The sequence below is a fragment of the Amblyomma maculatum genome, chromosome 1 (genome assembly GCF_055883805.1).
Source record: "Amblyomma maculatum isolate TAMU_Amacu chromosome 1, ASM5588380v1, whole genome shotgun sequence".
NCBI classification, from domain to species: Eukaryota; Metazoa; Arthropoda; class Arachnida; order Ixodida; family Ixodidae; genus Amblyomma; species Amblyomma maculatum.
Window position 1 is genome coordinate 214,096,532 of NC_139344.1, and position 19,871 is coordinate 214,116,402.

A 19,871-nucleotide genomic window follows, 5' to 3' on the forward strand; every position below is an offset into this window, starting at 1 on the left:
TGCACGTGTTTCTGCGGAGTTTTTCAATGAAACCCACGGCAGACGCACGGAAAGCACGACGTGGACCATCAATGCGCATTGCGTTATCAGGACTCGGGAGCCAGCGATCGGCTTCACTGGCTGCTGCTCATCGCCGCGTCGGCGCTGAAAGGCGCGGCGGCGCTTACCGAGTGTTGGCGATGCGCGGTGACCTCAGGACGAGATGTGCACGCTCGCTTTCGTCAGTCGACATCGGAAACGAGCGCGCGCGCGCGGCATCCGTCCCGACGGAAGCGCAACCTCGCTGCGGACCGCTGATAAGCCGCCCGTGTAGCAGCAAACTGGCTGCGTCCTACGGTTTGCGAAAATTGAGATAAGCCTTAGTGCGCGGGAGAGCGCGATTCCCTCCTAATTCCCCCACAGCCCGGTTTTGCAGAAAAATTACGCAACAGTTTACGCGGTACAAATATACGGCCAAGCTGTGTGCGTAGAATGCGAGCAGGCGGTGCCCTGCAGGTCATGTTGATCGTGTGAGCTCGATTTGGCATCAGTCGTTTCGTTGCAGTCACTGGACCAGTTCTCACAAATTTGTCACGCCTGTCTCCTGTCTGGCGACGATGGGATGCGACCCAATGAACGCGGACGCCTTCCCTGGTTACATCTAATGAACGTGCTCCTGAAAGCGTGCGCGTTTAGTGAACCATAATTATACTTCTCTGTTCTTCACTCAACCGTGAGGTTGAAATTTGTAAATGAGCTGATTTTCTGGTTTCGTAACCATTTAATTTTGCTGAAAGTAACGCGTTAATAATGGGAGCGCTTGAAAGGGGAACGCTGTTGCATACAAGCGCTAATACAGGTGTTTGTAACGGAGAAAACTCTACGTATGCACGCCAATACGCGCCTCGCTGGACTGAGACAGCGTTTGTTGAAACTGCTAGAAACCCGTTAGCAGTAACTACGCAGGCCATTTAGGGCGTGTCCTGGTAGCAAAGGACTACCAGCAGTGAACAAAAAGAATGAAAAAGAGTTGCTTTCATCGTTTAAAATCTTGGGGAAACATTAAGCTACGCCTTTAAGAGTTGAACGGGATATCGCTGTAGTTTCCTATTGGCATCGCTTACCCAACACTCACACTTATGGCAAAGGCGGTTTGTCATGTCTCAGTTTGTCTTTTTTTACACACTAGACCGTATATGTAACTCATGCTTACATATCGAGAACATCCTGGAGATCATGCTTGAGACCAGAGCTGAGGCTATCTATGGGCTGGAGTAGTGAACGTGATCACAATTCATCTTCAGATCCGGCTGAGAAGAGCCGGTACATTCGATTCCACATCGAGAACATCCTGGAGATCATGCTTGAGACCAGAGCTGAGGCTATCCATGGGCTGGAGTAGTGAACGTGATCACAATTCATCTTCAGATCCGGCTGCGAAGAGCCGGTACATTCGATTCCACTGTACTCTTCGGCATCTCCTACTTTATTATGCCGCCATATATCTTCGATCGTTTCGTATACTGTTGCTTCAAAAGCCTCGTAAATTGTTCCGCATCTATCATTTAGTTTTGCTCTGAGGCTTCTGCAGCGCGGGCAGGCGGGTGCAGAATGATGACTCGAGGCAATACAGCCCTTTTTTCTCTTTTTAATTGTACGTTTTTCCCTTTCCTCGCGGGGTGGATTTTTTTTTTCTTGCGATGTTTATTGCCTCAGGGCATAAAGACGCTATGAAGGGTGTGGTAAAATGAATGAATAAAGGTTGGCTGATGTTCTGGTGCCAACGGATAGTCAGGCAGTTACTGCGTCTTCACTTCGTCAAAGGCAATTTTCAATCAATTTGCAGCGTGTACTGGCATCTACTCAGCGGGAGGTTGTCCTTAAAGGACAACCGTGACACAGAGTGATTAACGGTTGCCTTTAATTTTGCCTAATTATCTAATCTAATCCTCTACTGCACTTGTCTGTAAGATAGTTTACCAAGGGAAATACCACAAAAACATTCACTAAGTGCATTTTTATACAATTATCTAGAACGAACGAGCTGTCGGGGTCTATGGGTCTCGCAGTCCGAAGTTCCTTGGTCGAAATCCCACCCGAACCTGAATTAGCGCAATTATTTTCTGTTCAGTTACTCTCCTTATGTTGGAAGTCGCTCCTTGATAATTTGATTACCGCTGAGAAATTTCTTTGACTGCTTTTTTTTATTTTTGTCAACTCTTTGTTTCCATCGTGATTTTTCGCTTATTTCCATCGACGGCGACGACACCGGATTTTCTGCGACACAGAATCTCTTATGCTATCGCTTTAATATCGAACCTAACAGTGCCTCCCTGCCATAGATGCATGTAAAATTGGCTTCAGAGTCGCCAGCTGACTCTTAGCCGCCTACGTTCATCAGTACCAGCTCGACATATGTGTAATGTTTCGTTCCGCGTCGGCCTTAACACTCGACTTTCCGCGAAATTCACATTTGTCTGCGGACAAAGCGCGGATGGGCAACCAGCAGTGCCCAGGCGGCGCTGAAATCATGCTTTGGCCTCAGAACTGCTGGTGTGAGCCGCTTGAGCTGCTACAAACGTGCAGTAACATTCTGAATCATTAGAGGAGTGAATCTGAATGATAACATTTCTTGGCTAGTTTTTTGCAACGTAACCAAGCTAGTTTACGCGTGGCTTCGAGGGATGCTCACGCCGATAATCTCAGATGGCTTAGCCAAAAACTGCTTGCTTGTCTCGCAAGGCTGTTTGTAAGGATGCCACGATAGACACTGTAGATTTTATGCCAGGTTGCCAATTGAGAAATAGTCCGAGAGCATGACCGTACGCTAAGAATTCTGTGGCATACATGACTGCGCACGTGTCATGATACATGCTGAGTCATAGGGTCTGAAGTGTTATCGAAGAACGCGCTTTGAACTACAGCAACATTAATGGGAGACATTTCAGAGAGAATCAGGACGAGCCTGACAAGCAGGCAGGGACGGCTTAGTGTATTAAATTCGGAGTTTTTCAAACGACGTCTTAAACGAAAGTCGACATTGTATAAAAGAAGCGAATGAATTATCCTCCCAGCTCGATGGTACAAGGTTGCGCCTGTTGAACACAGGTTAGGCATGTTGAGCTAGCCGACTTGAAGGGCGTTTCATAAAAGCAAAAAGAAAGTGTTTGTTTGCAATGATGGTCGCGAAGTCCTACCGGATAAATGAGCCATGAATGGTCTTCAAGCTGGAGAATGCTGCCTGAATGTTGGCTGCATCTGGTTGCTTCTCAGATGTTTTTTTTTTTTTTTTGTTTTGCACTGAATACTTCATTCATTTACTGCTAAGTCATCGACACGAACAGAGGAGGCTGGAAATAGCATTTACACATTAACGACGAGCGTGCTTGGCTTCTAAATACGTTTTGCTCGCATGCGAACGGCACGATGCGAATAGCTGCTCATTTCGCAAAATACAGTGACAGAGAAGTTCTGGAAGGGGCCATTTCGCAACTCCAAGTGGATGCATTTCTTGCCAACTTGTCGCTTATCGGGCCATCGTCGCATTATCTCAACGAGGGACGCTCGTTACCGTGTCCCCTATAAAAAGGTGCGTGCCCAAGCTATTAGTTGTTCTCACCGTGGGACGGAATTAGCGGCTCCGCATTTAAAAACTTTTCGAAATAGCAAAAGAGGTGGAATGTAAGAAATAATATAAAGATTGCAGCGGTTTAACTACGTAGAACAGTTTAACGAGCGGCTCGGTGTAGCGCACTTCGCGCGCTCTCGTTCACGGTCTCGTTCCCGGTTCGCCGCGGGCATAGCCACTCTGTCGTCCAGTATTCCTGCACCTCGTTTCACTCTATTTAATGGTCGTTTCTTGGCCAATTCGTCTTCCCGGCTAGTTATATCGGCTGGAGGACGGGATTCCGGTCTTCGTTTACTATACTGCCAATGTGCAGCATTATAAGTCACGCGGTGCCTAGAATACACTGATCTGCCTAGAATATACTGATCTGACTGATCTGCTTCCGCGTCCTTGATTGGCGATACAACGCTCAGCAGTATCTTAAAGGTTAACACTGAGCTGACTTAGTTGCTAAGGTTTGGCAGCTGCGATTGCGACCTTGGCGAGTAAGCTGAAGTTTGAAGTTATGGGCCGGTTAAGGTGCTTGACTCATCGTGTTAGTTATTGTGTAGTGTAGTTATCGCTCTCGAAAGAACAGTGAGGGTAATACCGAAGCAGATGGCACGCCATGGCCGCCCTGCGGGTGCAATTCACTGCTGGTTAACACTGCGAAACATGACTCGGTTTTCCGGATGCCTCTCGGTGAATGGTTCAGCCACTCAGGCCGTGCAGTCGTTGTCAACGTAATCATCCAGTATTTTATCTGAACAGACTCCCAGATGGAAGCGCCTTCCTTAAGGAAAAATTTATCGTCGCAGAAACTTTCATCAGGTCGCAACAAGCAGGCTGCATTTTGAACAACCCACAGGACGCTATGCAATTCATTACCACGGCATCGAAGGAAAGAAGCAGTTTTTTTGCTTCAGAACTTCATCTGATCGCGCGCGCTCAGGAGCACAAGTATATGCAAGCACCACTATACCAGAAATACACACTGAGAACAATCCTGTACAATCTACAAATTCATATTATTTTCGCCCTGTCCAAGCGACTTCAAGGATTCAAAAATGCTTTTTGTGTGAGATTTGTAGGCGAATGTTTCCTTTTTTTTCTCACGTGGCTAATAATAACATATAGTTGCAAACGGAAACAAACTAGGCATTATTCGTGCAGAGCCTTAACGAACCTGCTTAAGGCAATCCTCTCTAACCAGTGAATGCATTCAACGAGTCAGACTATATGAAAACTGCAACCATCGTCGTAAATCCTGGATTTCCAAAAGCTTTGACGGAAGCCTGGTCGCGGTCAACATCATAATTTTCTCCGCTGCAATCGCCTTTAAGCGTCTTTTTCTTCTTTTTTTTTTTTTTTTTTTTTTTTTTTTGTGCTCAGGCAATCCTCGAGCGCTGGCCCACACTAAGTCTCCATGGAGAGCCGAAAAGGCGCACCACGTAAAACGAGGAAGACTCCCGCAAGTGCTAGATATGATTAACTCTTGCTACGTCGGGCATCTGCGTGCGAAATCCTCACGGACAGCATCTGATCGGAAGCCATTTGCAGAGAAGGAACATCTTTTTTTCAGTGCACCTGATGAGCACGAAGGCAGACGAAGACATTTAAGTTGTGTGCTTAGATGGTACGCGGAAGTTTGGATAAGATTGGGCGAATCGCGGCCATGCTTTGCATTTTTCCACAGAGTGAGCAACATTGCATGATTGTGAAAAATCATTATAAGCGACTGACTTTCCACTTTTCCACGTTTCCACTTCTTTTAACGTCTAAGCAAGCGTGACGACTGTCTACTCATGAGGTGCAATGTTATGCATAATTAAAGGCAACTGAGACCTAGCATGCGAATTCCTTATCATCTGGATTTGATCATATCCTAAGTCGCAAAAGTACATTTTTTTTTTAGTTTGTGTTCTCATGTAGCACTGCTGTGCGTCTCAAACGGGCCAGCATCAAATCTTTCCTTCTTTTTTTACTTCGAAAGTGTCAACCTGCTAACTCCAGTCCCACTTCGCAGAATCGCTACGACCACAGTGTAAGAAATATGCTGCAATATTTAACCAGTCGAATAAACCAAACAAATATACTTCTGTACCACCCTTTGACTTAAAAATGAAAACGTTAGAGCCATATCGGCGACTGGGAAGATCAGCGTCCTCTGCGTAGATGATGTGCTGCACCGGTGATTGAACCAGAGCAGGCGAACTCGAGTTACTAATTCAAGCCAGTATACCTAACCAAAAGCAGCAGTGGTAGTCGTCTTTTATTTTTCTTGTATCTTCAGCGAGATAATTAGACGAACAGCTCCGTCTGTGCACTACGACTGGTCCGGCTAATTTTTCGACCTCTACGCCTAGATTCCTGAGCTAATTTCTGCCACCGCTGAGCTGATTTAATGATCCATGAGCACGCCATTTTGCTAGCTGCGCTGCGACCGTTTTTAATCTTTCCCAGCGGCCCCTCCGAACAAAACTGCGCGGCAACCTTATTTCGGGAGTTCATCTTGGGAGACGTCCAACTCCCATCATACCTGTCCCCGCAGCCACGCGGCTCGTCAGCTGTCAGCAAGGACAGCACGCACTGAGCATACGGGTTGCCGCGTGCGTATCTCCGTGCTTTCGGGTTCGTTATTTTTTATGATAGTCACGACGGGGGGCGCCGTTGAACGTCGCCCATGTCTGCGTCGTCACCTGTTTATTTACGCGCATTTTTTCCCCCTCATCGCAGACGTGGGCGGTCACGTCTTCTTGGCGGGCGGTTCGCTGTCGAAAAGTACAACATATCTCGCAGTTCCTCTCGGAAGACATAAATAGGCATACAGGAGCGTGGCTCCATAGCGTCAGTATGCCTGCAGTCTGTGTAAGCTATAATTGGTCTAAGCTCGATACAGAGTCGAATTCACCTGATCTTAAACTTGTAGCTATTGGTCGTCCGGAGTGTTATTATTTTTTTTTTTTTGTTGGGATTTGGAGCAAGCCACCAGGCTTGAATGCTTGTGGAATCTGTTTCTACTAAAGTAAATCAGGAAGGCTCACATCTCCCGCAGCGGGCGTTGCGGTGCCACAGACAGCGGAACAATGCTGCATTTAAGTTAGCAGTCATGAACATACGCTGGACCCAAATTTAGACATGGTTATCAATGCGCGACTTTCATACAATAAATATTTCAGCACAGAAAATTTCCCAGCATTGCAAGTGCGCCACCAATGGCAAAGCAAATTTTTATCTGCTGATCGCGGTATATTTTAGGGTGCCGATAATAGAGGGCGCAGTTCCATAGAAAAGCCTCGGCCGCGACAGGCGCCAGATTGTGACATAGGGATGACCTAGGGAGACTATATATTCAATATAAGCACCGTTCCCGACACGAGTAACTGCTTCAAACGCAACAAAATACCCCTATTCGTACCTTCGCCTCGTTATTGAATCCATCTGACTTGTTCTGTGTGCGATACATACACCTCAATAGGGACAGATAGCCATACGCCTTTCTGAGATCAGATATTTCGCATGAAATATACTTGTCTATTCAACTATTCTGTCTACCCTCTGGCAGTAACAGATTGGTCATATTCTGGTACTGACGATCTACAAGACGTCCTTTAGTTATTAGTTTATGCATGCACAAGTTCCTGGCCTTCGATTTCTCTACTTCAGAATCATGTAACTAATTTTTGAATTTACTTCAGGTCTGACGAGATCTGTTTCTGGTGTCTTCATTCAAATGTACAACACAACAACGCGTCTTCGAAAAGCATAAAGATCACAATCGGCGTTTTTATCAACGAGTGGCCTCGGACACAATTTCAGCCTTCGCTACTGCTAGCCTTCAAAAAGCCCTAAGTGTTCGAGAACACTTTATGCCCCTGGAAGTGAGTTTGTGTGCGATCCCCTATACCAATTTTTATAGATTGTAGAGTTACTGTCTTCGCCTTGTTTTTTATCAGCACAGGCAGGTGGTCCAGTGAACAGCTTTGATAGTTAAACGATGTGCTCTGCGATTGTCCTCATGGTAGCTTCGATGCATCGTGGTGCCCTTTTCAAGTCGTTCTGAAACACTTGAAAAACATGAAAGTCAGAAGAATTGGCTTACAGATTATGCTCAGTTTTCGTGAAGACTTGATGCCATTCGCCACACGCAGCTGCTAAGTCGCACCTTCGGGTGAAAGCGGCATCAACATAGGCTAGCTTTGCTGTCGCAACATGAAACAGTAAGTGTGGAAGACCTCTGCGTGTTCCTCATACTGATAGTGGAGACAAAAGCAAAAGTTCTGCGCCGCGATGTCTTCGTGGCTAGGGCACTCGACCGCTGATGCCAAGGACGCGGGTTCGGTCCCAGCAGCGGCAACCGCTTTTAGATGAAGGCGTATGTGTGCAGTGCGAGGTCAGTGCACGTTAAAGAACCCCACGGGGTCAAAATTTCCGGAGCCCTCCACCACGGCGTCTGTTCAAGCCTGAGTCGTTTCGAGACGTTAAATACTATCCCATAACCAAACAAAACCATACAAAAGTACAAATAGCAATAAACAGCGTGACAGATTCTTTAAGGGCCACTGACAATGCCAATAACTGTTTACAGAAGCGAACAGTGCGAAAAAACGCACACTGCACTCAAAGACAGCACACCACAAGCGCTGACTTGCAACGGAACATTAATGCACCAAAATAATAATAAAAAAAAGGATTTTTTGCGCACACCCAGACGCCACAAAACACGGGAAACTGAGAAACCTGCGGTTAACACAACCTTCAAGTTGAATACCGCTTAAGATGCGCAAGATTTTGTCCCGAGTACGACAGGCTTACTAACACCCTGGTGCACAAAATTTGCAATGTATAGCGCTTGCGTAACTTCACCAGATAGCTGATCTTTGTGGCAACGTGCGTGCTTTTCAATTTTGGGCAGCAGTCGTGCTTCACAAGACAGTCGCGACAGTGCTTGTGAAGCCTGGCTATGCGCAGTAATTGATTTTGATTTTTTTTTAATCCTTTTACTTTGAATTGCGAGTCAGCGCTTGCGGTATGTTGCTTGTCTATGACCCCCATGTTTTTCGCGCTGTTAATTTATAATTGCAATTCCAGACAAACTAGGCCAGTATGCGATTCTCACGGATAACTGTGGTCCATTCAGGTCAAAACGAAATGGAAATTTTTGAGTACCATGTACAAATTATAGAAAACAAAGTTCTCCTGCTTTAAGAAACACCATTCCACGTTTAAGAGCAAGGAAAGCCACCAGGAGCAGGACGTTGGAGACCGTTCACAATAAGCAAAGCAACTATTATACGTCATCATCGCATACTTGTTCAACACTTCTATCTTTTCTTATTTAAAATTTTATAAACTATTGGTTAAACTGTTTCAGCTTTTCCCATATAAGGCTTGAGCCCGAAAAAGAAATTTTCTTAGTCTTATCTGTCAAAATCGAACTCGGAGCGAGCCGCGCTGCTCCACTCACCAATCGTGCAGTTTATCAGCGCAGACGTGGATAGCGATGCAGCACTGGCCTCACAATGAAAAGGATGCGTAATTCGTTCCAGGCAACTTAAAGGTAACGCTTATCTTTATTTGACGCTGATGGCGATGGAATCACTAGAATATCTGCAGTGCTGTTGGATAGGCAAACTGTTTTGTCATTTATAGGACCCTCTTTTTTTCCCCAGGGTGGGGTGGGGCAGAGCTTTAGGGGTAGCATCGTGAGTATCGGAGTATCGACTTGCCACCCCGCGATCTTTGAAAGTCTTCAATTTCCGAAGCCAACTAGTCAACTAACTTTCATATACCCACTGAACCCCCCCCCCCCCCCCCCCTCCCCTCTCTACTTTTTTCAGCGGTTCTCCTCCTCGGTTTCCCTTAATTGAAACAAGCAGATGTTTTGGTCATTACAGTTAAAGTTGCCAGCACGTTTCTTTTCCTTTATCTGTATCTCGTGTTTGCAAACTAAATAGCGGTAATAACGGCTGGAAAGACGTATTTACGACTTATTGGTCGTGATTGAGAGTGGGTCGTGTTACTGAGCACACAATGCGAACATGGTTTACTCTGACGCAGTTCCGTCGCGTTCTTCTTTCTTACTTACCTATTCTGTTCCTCATTCCGCTACGACTCGTTCTTCATTAACAACCCAAGTGGACGTCGCTCAGTGTGATGCGTCCCGCCTCTTTCATTTCTCCTCAGGACAGAATTTCGTTAGGCCCCACTGTCATGCATGAGATCCGTCGCCCAATAGAGATTTTTCTTCCCGCCCAGCGCTACGTCAATTAGCGTAGCAAATTCGGGCGTCTCATTAGCTGGACGAGCTCGTTTTTCGCGCTCAGTACACCGAACGGGTGCTTCCTTCTTTTCTCTGTGTTCGCCCCACTTGCCGCTATACTCTAATTACTTGCTCCGCATACATAAGGCCCTCGATGCGTTCAATTATTTCTCCTTATACCTCCCTACTTTTGCCCGCAGAGAGCATTGAAAGCATTGAACCTGCGTTTTATTCGTAGATATTTATCTTTCTTTGATATGCCAATATATGCGGCTATTAATTTGTTATCTACGCTCAAGTGTGGGGTAAAGTAATGTTTTGGATTTGCTCCTTCATTGCTCAAGACTGAAGAAATAACAGTAACTCAGTAAATAGACTCACTTGAACTGAACTAAACCGAGTCTGGTATTTTATTTACTTCTGCGACCATTCTTTCTCTACAGTTGTCGTTTTGTGTCGATAAGTAAACTCCCCACTTAAAACTAACCTACCGTGCTTGCGCAGATTAGTTATTAGAAGATAAACGTTGTAGCTCGTCAATCCTGATTTTAGGCCCACTTAAGCAACGATCGCTGTATATGTTTCGTATAACTTCCTTTCTATTATTATCAAAACTCACATAACCTCTCAATAGCCTTTCTGCAGCAGCCCGCGTGTGCCACATTTGGTTAAGCTCGTTTCCAGATAAATCTATTTTATTGCTTTCTCCACGCCTTACTTGTATTTTGAGAAGTAGCGCATACCGACAGGAGGCGTAACCGCATGTACTACCTTAATCTCGCCGGCAGAACCGATTTTGCGTTGTTTATTTGCGACATAGCAGGCTATCGGTTGCCCGGCCAGCTTTCCCGGAGCATCCAGAAAGCACCACGCAGCCTCAATCTCTCCGAAACTCTCCGGACGCAATCGCTCATGTTTTCTGTGTTCAGCTTTCTTTTCACCCACTCCTCCTCTGCAATGCCGAGCAGAAAGCCAATACAGGGCGGATCAGCGTGGCGCATCCCAGGTGGTGTTGTTTCAGCGCGGCCCAGTTGAGCCACTTGGCGAGAGCCGGCCATTTCCTCCAGGCTTATCTCCCCGGCAGCGGCGCTTCTTCCTCGCGGGCGCTTTTATCTCGAACGGCTGCTGTTTATATTTCTTTCCCACGAGCGCTCGCTTCTTCGCGTGTCTACCGAAACCCCAGCGAGATCTCTTTCTCGCCGCGGCTCCGTCAAGATCGGTTGAGGTTGCATTTCCACGACGTGCTGCGGCAAAGTAGGGACAGCGGAGCACGCGGAGTGAGATGGAGCGTTCACATAAGCCACTCGACATGCCAGGTTCCGCGCTGGACGGTGGGAAATAAAACATCCGGCTGAGCGTGTGGGAGCCCAGAAAGGCGCTCGGAAGAAAGGGAATGCGGCGAGGGTTATCGGGCAGGTTGCGCTCTCTCCGGCTGGACACGGAGGAGCGGGCGCCGATCCTTCCAGACAGCGCCGGCCCGGATGTTTCCGGGGCCTGCCACGTCTGCACGGAAACGTCCAATGGTTCCGCGAGCAACCGCACTGTCGCGTTCGAGGACTGATCGAGGCCCGCTCTTTCCGGGCTTTGACCAGTACTTTGTCGAGCCTCGGGGGCACGCCATATTTACTGAGAAAACGATGTCTGCTCGAGGAAAACTACTCGGAGTCAAATCGCTGTTTGTTGGGCACGCGCTGCGCGAGGAATGTGAAGTGACAGCGCAGCTCATTCGAGACCTAGTGGATGAGCAGTATGATCTCGTTCTCGCAGTGCGGCGGAACAACTGTTTCTCGTCTCTTACGGATCGCCTTGAGATTCTTCGATTGCCTCGCAAGATGTCAACTCGTACGGCCAATTCCTTCAAATACGCGCGTGCAAGCGCGATTGTGTACTATTCTAAATTGCTCACGGTGGTTAGGTTGTCTTGCAGCGATATACGATTGTAGAACAGTAAAGTATAGTGCGAAAAAAGACGAGACAAAGAGGAGAAGTGGACAACGACGGCGCAGATCCATCATGGTTCATCATGGTTCACCAACTCGCCCAATCAGCCGTTCTTCTACAGTACGATTGTAGAAGCCTGATGTAAACGTAACATGGCTCCTAAACGAAGAACCGCTGACCCGCGGCCGTTTCGAATTTCGTGCAGCACTCTCCCACGTGACCAAAACAAATCATCATCATCGTCATCATTATCACCAGCCTGAATATATAGTCACTGCAGGGCGAGAACCTCTCCGATAACCTTCCAATTAAGAAAAATAAGCCGTTCAAAATTTCGCTTATTCGCGCAGCCATGTTCCGTTCACTCACTGATGCGACTCGTGTGAGCGCATGCGCCTCCCGCCGCACATAACTGCGATGAAGTTTCACAGTACGCATGCATTCTTCAGCATATTGTTAGAAGCACGTGTCGACGCCCACACTGTGATGCTGCTCGCTCTGAACACTGTGCGCGTGTTACTTCTTACGTGAGAACATTAAAAGGCGCATTCTGCACTGCTTAATTGCTCCGAGTGGCGTGAAGGCGTTTCAGACGTTGCCGGCAGTGCATGCCTGGGAACGTATGTCAAAAATATGCGCGCCCGTTACATGTGTAGTCAAGTACGCAGCATTGCGTCGTGCTACAAAAAAGAAAAAAAACAACAAAAGAGTTGGGCAACGAAGGCTCACCAGCGGCTCCCTCGTGGTTTAAGGAACTCACTTCAAAGCTTTTCGACAATGTATTCTGCTATTTACTTTTCTTCCCCGTAACGCTTTTTTTTTCTCACTTCTTTTTCTTTTCTCCCGATAAACTGACACGTGCACGCATGTGGCGATGGCAGAGCCTTCAGAAGAGGGCGAAAAGGGGACGGGTAATCCCGCTGTCGAAGTGATTTATTCCGCTAGTCCCTCGGAACGGTAAAATATTCAGAAACTGGAGTCCCTTGTCGATGCCCTTTGTCTTTGCTTGAAACGATAGGATGAGAAGCCCGGTCGCTCTAAAGGTAATCCTCTCGTAGTTTCAGGTGGAAAAGAAAGCAAAAGTTATTTGTGCCGCGTTCACCTTAGGAGGGACGAATATCGTGTTGTAAGCTACGTACAAACTTTATTTTGTTTTACGTAAACAACGAGATGCTGGCAGGTATGCCTTTTTTTTTTCACTCAGGCGAAGCGAGGAAAAAAAAAAAAAACACTTCAGCGCGTGGGTTAAAGCCACCGCGAAAATAAATAACAGCTGCCCCCTATAGAAACACATCCCCATCGTTGTCCTTCCCTAAAGAAACAGGGAATGGAGGGCCCTTGACTTGTAAAACTTGATATTCATTAATATCAAGGTGGATGAGGGGAAAGTCTGCTTGATTTGAACAACTCCTTTCCTCACCCTCTTCCTTATTTTGCTAAAGAAAACAACGCCAGTGTTAATTTTATTCTCTCCATGCCTGCTCGTGCATGTCTTGTGCTGCCGCTTCCTTTGTGACGTCCCCAGATTGAGCTTCGCTGCTTAATGGCTCCCAGCCTAGCCCGAAGGCGCCCAAGCTGTCGCACAGTGCCGCTGTTGTTAAGGGGCGCTTCTTAGAGTGTATAATTGAGAAAGGAAGCACGGTAGCCTCGCCTCCGGGCTAGGGATTATAATTGTTAATTATTGTTTCGCGCACTCTGCCTGTGTACTCATGGCCCCTTTTCAATTCGCTCCCTCTTTTCCCTCCCATTCCCTCCCCTTCCTTTACTCCACAATTCCCCTTTTCTTTCTTCCAGCTCTTTCACGTGAGACCTTTTTCCACATCGCGTCTTTTTTCTTCTTCCATCTGCTAACGCGCTGGCAAGAACGTCCCCGGGACGTCATTCGAGCCCCCTCCCCCCTTTCTCCCCCATAGCATTCTACCCTTTTTCTCCATTTTTCCCCCACGAATTTTTTCTCCTCTCTTTCTCTCAAAATCACGGCGCCCCTCCGCTGCACTGTTTTTGTGCATCGTGTTCTCCTGGCACACTTTTTTTTTTTTTCACTTTTTTTGTCAGAGAGTGACTCAGTGTTTGCCGACGGCGTACTTTTTCCTCCCTTTTGTTCCCAACTCCTCCTTTCTCTGTTTTCCAGACGTTAACATGGTTTCTGAGCCCAAGCCTCACCAGGTAAACCGCAAACGGCAGAACCTGGCACCAGATCCGTAAGTGTTCTGAATGCTTTCACTCTTCCACGTGTTCATGTGAGTGTGTTTCTGGGATAACTGCGCGTCAGCACGCCCAGCTAGCGAACGTTTGAAATTTCGACTTCCGCGTTTAGCTTCAGCACAGGTGCATACATTTAGTTGCAGTGACCACCTCCTCGTTGCGTCGCTCATGTCTGGCGAAAAGATAAAAAAAAAAGAAACAAGAAACGATCGCCCATGCAATAATGAAGCATTTTTTTGAGCTGCTAGCTTTTCAATGCGACTCCTGACGTGCAACTCTGCCATTAGCTTGTTAGTTTTTTGAAGAAACGGGGACCAGGAAGATCGCTCGGGTTGGGCTTTTGTAGACCGTTGGCTGTTCATTAGTAGCATTATGTGATTATATTGTTGCATGCTCTGCGTTTCCTGGACGTGTTTTCTGTTCGGACCACTGTACGATTTTTCGCCTAGTAGTAGGTATTAAACCTTGCAAAGGCACTTCCACTCCCATCAATGCGCAAACTGAATAAAGCCAGGCAGCGCATTATAAATGGTTTTAAAATTTAGTTTCCGGATTACAAGTAAACAAAAAAAGGCGGGGGGGGGGGGCACGAAGAGCAATACGCAAATATCGTTTGTGCAAATGAGCTAATCGGCCAGGCGGACACAAACTGTGCAAAATTAAATTCAGTAAATGACGGAAATTCACTAAACAGTTTTCATTCACTGTAATTAGCATACATACTCAAATTAAAAATTCTATATGCGCATCTAACTTTCACCCCAAGCCTTCTAATTACGTCTGAGGGATCGCGGCATTCGTTACGAAACTCTTCTTCGGTGTAACGAAGCTGTTGTCTATAGCGCTTCGCTTGTCAAGATTGTGAACAGACAGAAGACGCTGATAACCTCTGTTCTTGGCCGGCGAAACCTAAAAATCACTGGGCGGACGGAGTGGGGCGAGGGCTCCTTCTTTAAACGATCGGGCATTTGGCCAAGGACGAAAAGTTGTCACAGTTGCCTGTAACTTAACATTCTTGTCAGACAACATCCCCGTCAAACCAGGGAGAAATTTATTGCTGAGTGCCGCGCCGTCTCGCACGCGTAATCAGACTGAAAATTTAGACCTGCCAGGATACATGCCTGTTGCTCAAAATGTACAACATAAATTATTCTTAGAAAAATACTGTCGGCAATAGTTCAATGTAAACATGCATGTGTAAACATGCATGCTAAACGCACTCAATACAAAAGTAATTAGTGCATTTTAGATTTCATTACTGAGTTCACTGATCTCTAGCCAAAGTAGCCAGGACCAAAGTAGCCAAAGTAGTCAGGAAAATAATGAGATTAGGAAAAAGCAGTTAGACGTTCCGCCAGTGATGAAGGATCGGTTAAGAAAGCATTAGAAACAATGAAAAAGGGGAAAGCAGCTGGAGAGGAACAGATAACTATAGATTAGTTGAAGGGCGAGGGGATATCGTGCTAGAAAACTTGGCAACCCTGTATACGCAGTGCCTGGTGTTATCGTCGGTACCGGAACCATAGAAGAAAGCAAACATTATCTTAATTCGTAAGAAATGGGAAGCTGAAGACATGAAAAATTGCAGACCAATCAGCTTTCCGTCGGTTACGTAAAAGGTATTTACTAAGGTAACCGCTAATAGAATCAGGACATCCTTTGACTGCAGTCAAGCTGAATATCAAGAAGGTTTTTGGAAGGGTACACTACTACCGCTCCTATCCATACCATCAATCAGGTGATAAAAAAATGCTCGGAATGTAACCAGCCTTTATACATTATTGATTACGAAAAAGCATTTGACTCAGTAGAAACCTCGACGGTCATGCAGGCATTGCGAAATATATATATATATATATATATATATATATATATATATATATATATATATATATATATATATATATATATATATATATATATATATATATATATATATATATATATATATATATAGGGGCTGCACAGCAATCATAGTTCTGCATATAAAAAGTAGCAAAATTCTTATGAAGAAAGGTGTTAGGCAAGGAGACACGATCTTCCCAGTACTATTCACAGCTTGCTTAGAGGAAGTATTCAGAGACTTGGAATGGGAGCAGTTAGGGATAAGGGTAGATGGAGAATACCTAGGTAATCTGCGATTTGCTGATGGAATTGCCTTGCTAAGTTTGCTAAGTAACTCAGGGGATGAACTGCAAAGAATGATTGATGACCTAGACAGGAAAAGTAGAAAGGTAGGCTTGAAAATCAATATGCAGAAGACTAAGGTAATATTCAACAGCCTAGGGAAGGAACCGCAGTTTACGTTATATAACGAATTACTGGAGGTAGCAGGTGAATATGCCTACTTAGGACAGGCATTAACCGCAGATCCGGACCATGAAAGGGAAATAACAAGTTGAATAAGATTGGGATGGAGCGCATTTGGCAAGTACTCGCAGATTATGACTAGCAGCTTACCGGTATCGCTAAAGAGGAAAGAATACAACAGTTGCATCTTACCTGTACTTACCCATGGAGCTGAAACGTTTAGGCTAGCGAAAACAGTTCTGCTTAAGTTGAGGACAGCGCAGATGGCTATGGAGCGAAAAATGGTTGGGGTAACATTAAGAGAGAGGAAGCGTGCAGAGCGGGTCAGAGAAATAACTCAAGTTACTGACATTCTAGTGGAAATTAAGAAGAAATGGGCATGGGCAGGACATGTAGTGCGAAGAGAGGATAACCGATGGTCGCTTATGGTAACAAACTGAATTTCAAGGGAAGGAAAGCGTAGCAGTGGGCCGCAGAAAGTTAGGTGGGCGGAGAGTTCAAGTGGATGCAGCTAGCACAGGACCGGGTTAGTTGGAGGAATATGGGAGAGGCCTTCGCCCAGCAGTTGGTATAGTCAGGCCGATGATGATGATGATGATGATGATGACTGAGTTTACTATGATAATTTTTCTCAAAGAGTGTGTTCACTTGGTCGAATAGCATGTTTACAAAAGCGAATTTCGTGTACTACATTTCGTTTTTCTTTAAAAAACCCGAAAAGCCTAATTTTGAACACACTGCGTTTGCGCACCACCACTGCGCACTGTATTCATACAAAATGTAACAGCTTTGCAAGTTATGGGGAGGAGGTGCTTTGTACGCTGTTTCGTCCAGAGGATGTGTGTTGTTCAGCTTTTTTTTTTATGTCTGTGCGGGCTGTTCTAATACCTATATATTTCCGCTGTTCGTTACCGCCCGATGCCTTTCTTCTTTTACTTATTGGGATATTAACGTCGCCCAGCCGCGTTTATATCGGCGCGACTTTTAAAAGAAATAAAAATGCAGCCTGCGTCTTTTATTCGTTGAGCTGACTACCGTGCGAGCATCGCAAGTGCCCTAGGCACAAGTATTGTTCTCCGCACCATCGACTGGAAAGACCACAATGCGAAGGAAGGAAGATGGAGTCGCGCCGGCAGACCGGATGGGGTGGCTTCTCTTTGTACACGATGGTGGGCCTTTCCTTACTACACTCTACACTTTTTTTTTTGTCAATGCTTTTGCATGAACGAAAGTTGCCCTGCACCTTCGTGCCCTACATTTTTATTTTGTAAATATTGATTCATTTTTTTTCTTCATATCACAAAAACTAGACACCCGAATTCAGCAGCCACCAATTGTCCTTAAGACTAAGGAGGTTCGCTAGCTTCTTAAATAGAAATTATAATTTTGTCATTATTCCGGCTTCGGTTGAAAGGCTGTGTCCTTGACTTAAATGTCGTTTTGTAACGCATCAAATAGTTATTCAAAAATTTCTCTACCTGTCTAAACAACTTTATGCTAACGCATTGTTTATTTCAGACACGCATTATGTTCTGCTATCGAGCAAATCTGAAAATATCTGGGTATATTCGGAACCTTATAGTTCACCAAAAAAAAAAAAAAGTATCATTTATGGGTCATAAACTCTAGAAATTCACTCACTCCGCACGCTTGCACGTAATCGAAATTGCCGTCCTAGTCCTCGAAATCACGTTCATGTCCAATTAATACTTAAGTGTTTGCGAAGCCAAAGCACAGCGGCAGTGTACTGCGGTAAAGAAATCCACCGCGTTCGAGAAAAGAGGAGCTACGCAATCAGAGAACAATTTAAAGCTTTGTGGCGTCCGGGTTTATTCCTTCTGCGGGTACGCTCTCTAGTCACGAAATAGCCCGGCCATTCTGTATAGCACAGATTTAGGATGAAGTCAGAATTACTGGCTTTGTAAGAGAACCTTCTGGCGCTTTAAGACCTTTTGGCCTTTTCTTAAAGTGTATGAAAATGCACTTAAATAAATACGTAAATAAATAAATAAATAAATAAATAAATAAATAAATAAATAAATAAATAAATAAATAAATAAATAAATAAATAAATAAATAAATAAATAAATAAATAAATAAATAAATAAATAAATAAATAAATAAATTGTAGACGCCGTGCCTCAAAGATCATGCTTGGCTACGGTAATTTCTTTATTTTTCTATAGTTGTTTGTAGTTCTGTTGTAGTCGTCATTTGTACTCTTTCAGTCGTAATGATGGCCTCCTTACTTAATTCTCCGTGCAGGCCTCTGTTGGGTACTCTGTATGGATAGGGTTCTGGAGCCCGATGCTTTGCCGCACGAAAGCAAAGCTACAGCTGTCACGCCACCAAATATGAGGTCCGATTTCAGATGCTTCTCGCTCGCTGGGTCGAAAGTTCGTGACTGTCTCTATCAGAGCAGCATGCCTCTGGCCGGCTACTCCACGCTAGAGAAAGATGCAGAAATGAGTACAGGGTAAATATGAAAGGCGACGGCGTCATGAGCGCAAGCACACAAAGATGCCGCACATGTCACAGAAAGCCTGTAGCTTGTCTTAAGAACGAAAATTCTTACTTGCGTTTCCGACGCGGGGAATGACCAAACTTATAAGGTTCCACGTTTTCGGTATGTATATTTGTTTGGAAAGCCTGGGGCCATTGAATGGTATTTATTTTTATTTCCTTCGATTCGATGTTCTCCGGTGTCAATTTTCAATACCGGAGATAAATCAGTGCTATTCGGGGCTTGCATTGTTAACTGACTGTATGATTACTGGAGAAAATATAACGCGCCCGACATTAAACAACTTTACTGACACACACCAAATGCTCTACGCAGTAAATAATGCACCACTGAGTGAAAACAACGAAAATGGGATGGTTTCAGAAGCATGGAATATTACATAAACTGAATAAAACAAAAACAAAATTACGGCTCAGGAAACGTGGGCGAGAAAATCCCGTTCCATTTTTTTTTTCTTTTAACACGGCAGTGGGAACAAGATCAAGAGAGGAGTTTTACAATACTGACCAGTCTATCTGCGCGCTCTTGAGCAGCTGCCAAGAAAAACTTCACCAGATGGACCTTTAGCTAAGCGCTACTCTTTCAGAGACGATAGCTCACGACAGGTTGAAAGAATTCAACGAAGTCTTTTTCTGCTTTTCAACTTTGCCTGTACCATCCACTAGCTGTTTGATATATTTCGATTAAGCGAAAACGTGGGTGGTTAAAAAAAAAAAAAGGAGGAATACCAGCGCGTGAGATCCACAATGGCAAATTTCCGAACAGGCCACCCGAGAGACGTACAGGCAACGCGAAATTCGCGGCTCACCACTCTGGAGCCTTTTGAGAATTGCTTGTACAGCATTACTGCCGCGCAGCACTCAAACATATGGGACCTTCATAAACACAGCGTCCAAAAGATGTAAATGTCTCAGATGTGCAGCGCAGCAAAATAAGGACATCACGGGCTTAGTCTGCGAGTTATTTACTTCATATGCGACGTCAAATCAGTTAAAAAACCAGATGGAAGGGGGGGGGGGGGGATTAATTCGAAACACTCCACT

General features: G+C 45.3%; 1 protein-coding gene across 1 annotated transcript in view; it reads left to right on the forward strand.

Moving 5' to 3' along the window:
* The window catches only part of LOC146205578 (uncharacterized), a 155,851-nt gene that overhangs the window by 103,896 nt on the left and 32,084 nt on the right, over window positions 1–19,871 (forward strand). Inside the window, exon 3 of the mRNA XM_084607453.1 lies at window positions 13,921–13,990. Within this exon, the coding sequence (XP_084463579.1) occupies window positions 13,921–13,990 (70 nt within the window). The remainder of the gene's footprint in view (window positions 1–13,920; window positions 13,991–19,871) is intronic.